The 7,763-nt window shown below is 54.1% G+C and overlaps 1 protein-coding gene across 1 annotated transcript; it reads left to right on the forward strand.

Annotated features, from left to right (window-relative positions):
* Positions 1–4,437: 4,437 nt before the first annotated feature.
* LOC127307373 (protein PLASTID MOVEMENT IMPAIRED 1-like) lies at positions 4,438–7,388 on the forward strand. Its single transcript, XM_051338106.1, has one exon. It carries the CDS (start codon positions 4,685–4,687, stop codon positions 7,163–7,165), a length of 2,481 nt encoding a protein of 826 aa, XP_051194066.1. The 5' UTR covers positions 4,438–4,684; the 3' UTR covers positions 7,166–7,388.
* Positions 7,389–7,763: the final 375 nt, after the last annotated feature.

Below are 7,763 nucleotides of genomic sequence, written 5' to 3' on the forward strand. Positions count from 1 at the left end.
GAGAGACCAAATATGCAAACCAAATTTTAGCATGCTCTATGTATTTCTTCATTAATAGGTGCAAAGCATATGATGCAAGAGCTTAAACATGAGCACAACAATTGCCAAGTATCACATTATCCAAGACATTTTAGCAAATTACTACATGTAGCATTTTCCAATTCCAACCATATAACAATTTAACGAAGAAGAAACTTCGCCATGAATATTATGAGTAAAGCCTAAGGACATACTTGTCCATATGCTACAGCGGAGCGTGTCTCTCTCCCACACAAAGAATGCTAGGATCCATTTTATTCAAACAAAACAAAAACAAAAACAAACCAACGCTCCAAGCAAAGCACATAAGATGTGATGGAATAAAAATATAGTTTCAGGGGAGGAACCTGATAATGTTGTCGATGAAGAAGGGGATGCATTGGGCATCCCCAAGCTTAGACGCTCGAGTCTTCTTGATATATGCAGGGGTGAACCACCGGGGCATCCCCAAGCTTAGAGCTTTCACTCTCCTTGATCATGTTGTATCATCTCCCTCTCTTGATCCTTGAAAACTTCCTCCACACCAAACTCAAAACAACTCATTAGAGAGTTAGTGCACAATCAAAATATACATGTTCAGAGGTGACATAATCATTCTTAACACTTCTGGATATTGCACAAAGCTACTGAAAGTCAATGGAATCAAAATATCCATCGAACATATCAAAACAGGCAATGCGAAATAAAAGGCAGAATCTGTCAAAACAAAACAGTTCGTAATGAAGAATTTTATTGAGGCACCATACTTGCTCAAATGAAAATGCTCAAATTGAATGAAAGTTGCGTACATATCTGAGGATCACTCACGTAAATTGGCATAATTTTCTGAGTTACCTACAGAGAATTTTGCCCATATTCGTGACAGCAAAGAAATCTGATTTTGCGCAGTAATCCAAATCTAGTATGAACCTTACTATCAACGACTTTACTTGGCACAACAAAACACTAAACTAAGATAAGGAGAGGTTGCTACAGTAGTAAACAACTTCCAAGACACAAATATAAAACAAAGTACTGTAGTAAAAACATGGGTTGTCTCCCATAAGCGCTTTTCTTTAACGCCTTTCAGCTAGGCGCAGAAAGTGTGTATCAAGTGTTATCAAGAGATGGTGCATCTCCAGCGGGGTTTGGAGTTTTCTCAACCATGCATAGTATATTGAATACATAAGTTTTAGCGGCTCCCTTTTCATTAGTCTTGGGCTTGCTACTCTCATCAAACAAATTTTCAGGAACAAGCCAAGCATAGTTATTTTCTAGTGCATCATTCATCGCTAGGAGCTTACATGGTATTGGTGCTTTGATCTCCCCACCACCATTAATATTATTAGTGTACCTTATTCTCTCCATGTCCATCTTTTCAAGGAGACTAACAAAATTGGTATAAGAACCAAGCATCTTGTATTTAATAAAGACCTTTCTAGCCTCTCTTGCTATACCACCAAATTCTCTAAGAAGGGTTTCTAAAATAAAATCTTTCTTTCCCCCTTCTTCCATATCACCGAGTGTAAGAAACATGTGTTGGATTATAGGATTGAGATTAACAAATTTAGTTTCCAACATGCGAACTAAAGCAGCAGCAGCAATTTCATAAGTAGGAGCAAGGTCTACCAAGTGTCTATCTTCAAAATCTTCAACGGTACTAACATGATTGAAAAATTCTTCTATATTATTTCTCCCAATTATAGACCCGCGTCCTACCGGCATGTCTTTTACGGTAAAATTAAAAGGAAACATGTTGAAATAAGTAAAGCAAATATAAGTAACTAATTTTTTTATGTTTTTGATATAGCAAACAGGATAGTAAATAAAGTAAAACTAGCAACTAATTTTTTTGTATTTTGATATAGTGCAGCAAACAAAGTAGTAAATAAAATAAAGCAAGACAAAAACAAAGTAAAGAGATTGGGATGTGGAGACTCCCCTTGCAGCGTGTCTTGATCTCCCCGGCAACGGCGCCAGAAATTTGCTTGATGCGCGTGGTTGACGTATTGTCTTTTCGTTCGACACGCGTCCGTTGGGAACCCCAAGAGGAAGGTGTGATGCGTACAGCGGCAAGTTTCCCTCAGGAAGAACCAAGGTTTATCGAACCAGTAGGAGTCAAGAAGCACGTTGAAGGTTGATGGCGGCGAGATGTAGTGCGGCACAACACCAGGGATTCCGGCGCCAACGTGGAACCTGCACAACACAAACCAAGTACTTTGCCCCAACGAAACAGCGAGGTTGTCAATCTCACCGGCTTGCTGTAACAAAGGATTAGATGTATAGTGTGGAAGATGATTGTTTGCAGAAAATAGTAGAACAAGTATTGCAGTAGATTGTATTTCAGTATAGAGAATTGGACCGGGGTCCACAGTTCACTAGAGGTGTCTCTCCCATAAGATAAACAGCATGTTGGGTGAACAAATTACAGTTGGGCAATTGACAAATAGAGAGGGCATGACCATGCACATACATATTATGATGAGTATAGTGAGATTTAATTGGGCATTACGACAAAGTACATAGACCGCTATCCAGCATGCATCTATGCCTAAAAAGTCCACCTTCAGGTTATCATCCGAACCCCCTCCAGTATTAAGTTACTAACAACAGACAATTGCATTAAGTATTGCGCGTAATGTAATCAATAACTACATCCTCGGACATAGCATCAATGTTTTATCCCTAGTGGCAACAGCACATCCATAACCTTAGAGGTTTCTGTCACTCCCAGTTCACGGAGACATGAACCCACTATCGAGCATAAATACCCCCTCTTGGAGTTACTAGCAAAAACTTGGCCAGAGCCTCTACTAATAACGGAGAGCATGCAAGATCATAAACAACACATAGATATAAATTGATAATCAACATAACATAGTATTCTCTATTCATCGGATCCCAACAAACACAACATATAGCATTACAGATAGATGATCTTGATCATGTTCGGCAGCTCACAAGACCCGACAGTTAAGCACAATGAGGAGAAGACAACCATCTAGCTACTGCTATGGACCCATAGTCCAGGGGTAGACTACTCACACATCACTCCGGAGGTGACCATGGCGGCGTAGAATCCTCCGGGAGATGATTCCCCTCTCCGGCAGGGTGCCGGAGGCGATCTCCTGAATCCCCCGAGATGGGATTGGCGGCGGCGGCGTCTCTGCAAGGTTTTCCGTATCGTGGCTCTCAGTACTGGGGGTTTCGCGATGAAGGCTATTTGTAGGAGGAAGGGTAGGTCAGGGGGCGTCGCGAGGGGCCCAGGAGACAGGTCGGCGCGGCCAAGGGTGGGGCCGCACCGCCCTACCCCCTGGCCACCTCGTGGCTCCACTTCGTTGACTCTCCGGTCTTCTGGAAGCTTCGTGGCAAAATAGGCCCCTGGGCGTTGATTTCGTCCAATTCCGAGAATATTTCCTTACTAGGATTTCTGAAACCAAAAACAGCAGAAAACAAAGAATCGGCTCTTCGGCATCTTGTTAATAGGTTAGTTCCAGAAAATGCATAAATATGACATAAAGTATGCATAAAACATGTAGATATCATCAATAATGTGGCATGGAACATAAGAAATTATCGATACGTCGGAGACGTATCACGCTCCACCAACGCTTGCGTCCGACGGTGTTGTTTCGCGGAGGCGGCAGCGGCGAGCCGTCGTAGGAGGCGAGCTCCCGCTCCCACCGCCGCAGGAAGTAGGATTTCCACGACGTGTAGTTGTCGGGGTGGTAGCGTGGCTCGGCGCGCTCCTGGTCCGACAAGGTCAGACGGGCCTCGTCGATGGCGACGTCGAGGGCGTGTCCCTGGGGCGGCTGCGGGATTGGCACGCCGCCCGCACTTAGCGGCCACCCGCCGCCGGAGGCCTCGTATCCGGCGGGCAGGGGTACCCCGCCTGGTGGAGGAGGTGGCCCTCCCACGCGTGGAGCGACCGGCGGGGGAAGCCGTTGTTGGCCGCGTCGTCCTGCTCGTTGAACGCCATGGATCTCAGCGAGGGAGTAGTGGTGGAATAGGGTTCGTCTCTGGCGGGGGGTTTCGTCGGTGCTACGCGTCGCGGCGAGTTATGTAGGCGGGGCTGGACTCGGCGATTAAATGCCGCGTGGATGCTACGCGTGCGCGGCGAGCTAACCGGCGGCAGCCTTTACTGCGCGCGGAAGACGATGCGTGTGCCGATGACTGGCCGGGTCCATCTCTGCGGCGAAGCCGAAGCGGAAGTGCGGGAGAGAATTCTCGTCGTTTCGCGCGCTTTCGCTTCGTCCGGAGTCCCCGAGCGCGCCTCAGGGAACCGGGGATGGCATGGGCTCGCCGGATGCATGGGAGAAAACGAGGAATCGGGGGCACGACTGGACCGATTTTCGCCGTTCAGATGAGAAAAACGTCGCTCCGGGGCCTCTTCGGGGGACGAGTGGGGATGCTGTAATGGTAGTTAGCTAGCTTGGCCCGGATGATTCAACTTCCCTTGGCGCCAACGTGGTACACGACGCCAGAATCGGAGTGGATCGAAAGCTATATCTTTCGCGATCCGCACCACCACCTCCTGGTCCAGCTCCGATCGACAAAAGCTTTGGCCAAGCGTGCGTGGAAGTGGAGCTGTGGATAGGCGGCCGGTCGACCAGGGCGGCGAGAGCGAGCGAGCGAGCTAGCCATCTGAGGTACTACGTGCGCTCACATGGCCGGACAGGGCGGCGGCGGCCTCGGGATCGGCGACTACCTCGACCGCCCCAACGCCATCCACCGCCGCACCGCGTCGCTCGCCATCGCGCGGTCCGGCGACGACGGCCCGCGCATCGTGGACGGGGCGGGGCGGGAGGGCCGGCGCGCGCGCTCGTCGCGCCGCCTCTCGCTCTCCTCCTGGCTCGGCCCGCGCTCCAGGCATCCTCCGCACCCGCACGCCGACGACGACGACGCGGCGTCGGCGGACTCGCGGAGCCGCGAGCCCACGCCCGAGCCGAGTGGCACGGCGGCCAAGGCGGCGCCTTCCCCCGCGTGGCGCAGCTGGAAGCCCGTGCGCGCGCTGGCCCACATCGGGAAGCGCCGCGCCGGATGCCTCTTCTCCGTCGACGTGGCCGCGGTGCGCGGCGTGCCGGCCTCCATGGACGGCCTCCGCCTCGCCGTCGCCGTCCGCAAGGCCGAGACCAGGGACGGCGCGATGCAGACGATGCCGGCCCGCGTGTCCCGCGACGGCTCCGCGGAGTTCGACGAGACGCTCTTCGTCAAGTGCAACCTCTTCTTCACCGGCGGGCCGGGCACCGGGAGGCCGCTCAAGCTCGAGCCGCGCCGGTTCGTGGTGTCCGTCGTCCCCGTCGAGGCGCCGGACATCCGGCTCGGCACGTACGCCGTGGACGTCAGCTCCCTCGTGCGCGACTCCCTCGAGAAGAGCAACGAGGGGCGCCGTGTCCGGTGGTTCGACAGGGCGTACGGCCTCGCGGGCAAGGCCGCCGGCGGCGAGCTCCTGCTCAGGCTCGGGTTCCAGCTCATGGAGGACGCGGGGCTCCGGCTCTACACGCAGGCCGCCGCGGGGCCGGCGGGGACTGGGAGGTCGTCGTCGAGGGACGTGTCCGTGTCGCCCGCTCGCGCCAGGGCTCACAGCAAGAACTCCTTCAGCATCTCGAGTAGCGGGCCCAAGCTTTCCGCGTCCGACGCATCCATCTCGCCTTCCATGAGGGCCTACAGGCAGCTGCTCGACAGGCTCAACGTCGACAAGCGTGCCGACGACGACGACGAGCTCTCCACCGCCAGCGGCGCCGGCGACGGTGACTACGCCTCCATCCCGGAGTACGAGGTGGTTGACAAGGGCGTCGAGTCGGTTAAGGAGGTCGTCCACTTCCAGGCCCAGCGCGACGTGCTGCGCGAGCTGGACTCCATCGCCGACCAGATCGAGGCCGTCGAGGCGCTCATGGCCAGCGGCGGGAAGAAGTCGCCCAGGGTAGCCGGTCAGCAGCCAAGCCTCGATGCTGACGAGGAAATGGTCACCGTTGAGTTCCTCAGGAAGCTCGAGGCGGTGGACGACGACAAGTACAGGAAGCTGAAGCAGCCCATGACGCCGAGATCAAGAGAGGCGGCGGCGGCGACTCCGCCGGTGGTGCCGGACTTGGGACAGAGCCTTGGCCCGGCGGTGCAGACGCGCGACGGCGGGTTCTTGCTGTCCATGAACCCGTTCAACGTGCCTCTGGCAAGCAGAGACGTTCCCCCGATGCTCGCCATGCAACTGTCCAGGCCCTTCGTGCTGCCGAGCGCCATGGCCGCGACTGGGTTCGACGTGCTCCAGAAGATGGCAGCCGCAGGCGGCCCTAACGAGGTACGGGATAAGTTGGTGTCGCTTGGGGGCATGGAAAGCCTTACCGGAAAGACGCCTGAGCAGGTGGGTTTCGAGGGCATTGCGCAGGCGGTTATCGGGGGACGGCGAACCGAGGGCGGCGCGAGCTCGAGCGCGGCGCGGTCCGTGCAGCTCGTACGGAAGTTTGCCGCCGCAGTGTCCGAGGGCCGGAGAGAGCGCGTCGCTACCGGCATCTGGAGCGCCGGGAGCGACCCGGAGACGTTGGAGGAGGTGCTCGCATTCTCCCTCCAGAAGCTAGAGGCCATGGCGGTGGACGCGCTCATGATCCAGGCCGACATGGCCGACGAGGAGCCGCCGTTCGAGGTAGCACCAGCTGCGGGGGACGTGGACGTGTTCGACGAGCTCGTGCCGTGCGAAGAGTGGTCCGATGCCCGCGGCGTCTCGGACGGCCGCGTCACGCTGGTTGCTGCCATCCAGCTGCGCGACCCTTCCCGGCGCTACGAGGCGGTGGGCGCGCCAATGGTCGCCGTCGTGCAGTCGGCGAGGATGCTGGGCGCGGCCGGGATCAGCGGCGGGAGGTTCAAAGTGAGGAGCCTGCACGTCGGTGGAGTGCAGACGAGGAGCTCGTCGGGTGTCGGCGGGAGCGCGAGCTGGCGCGCGGAGCGGCAGAAGCTGACGGCGATGCAGTGGACGGTGGCGCACGGTCCGGGTCGTGCCGGCAAGAGGGTGCAAACGCCGCCGTCGTCTCAGGCAGCGAAGGCGAGGCAGCAGCAGCAGCGGCCCGACGTGGTATGGAGCCTGTCGTCCAGGGTGCTCGCCGGGATGTGGCTCAAGACGGTGCGCAACCCGGACGTGAAGATCGGCAGCGCCTGACATGGACGCTTACCGAGCTGCTATGCCGATTCCAGTAGTTTCTCGTAGATATGTAGACAATTTTTTTATTTTTTGAACAGGGATATGTAGACAATGTAGGCACATTAAAATGTGCACTCAAATAGAGTTCTCAGAATTGTCAGTGTGTAAATCCTACTCATGCTTTATATGGGCACTTATCGTTTCCGGCATTTTGAAATAAATCATAGGGTCGTTTGATTCAGAGGAATTTCATAACAGATGAATAGGAAAATCCCAGGATAATGACATGTCTTATCCAATCCAGCGGGATTAGAAATACTATAGGATTTTAGAACTACAAATCGCTTTATTGCACAGGAAAGCCAAAGAAATTGTAGGAAAATTCCTGCAATAAATTTTTCACTATTGCTCTAAGATCCATGTCGAGTGTGAGACAAAGTGGTGGAGACGGTGACAGATGATGAGGCCGCCGCCATTGTACCTCCTTCGTTGAGGGCCAAGCCAACACCGCCTCACGAGTGTCGGCGAGACCACTGGCCGCTTAGGAGGAGGTTGTCGAGGCCACAAGAATGTCGTGTGGTGGTGATTTCCGACACTGAGGACCTTGACAATGAAG

This window comes from Lolium perenne, chromosome 1 (assembly GCF_019359855.2).
Source record: "Lolium perenne isolate Kyuss_39 chromosome 1, Kyuss_2.0, whole genome shotgun sequence".
NCBI classification, from domain to species: Eukaryota; Viridiplantae; Streptophyta; class Magnoliopsida; order Poales; family Poaceae; genus Lolium; species Lolium perenne.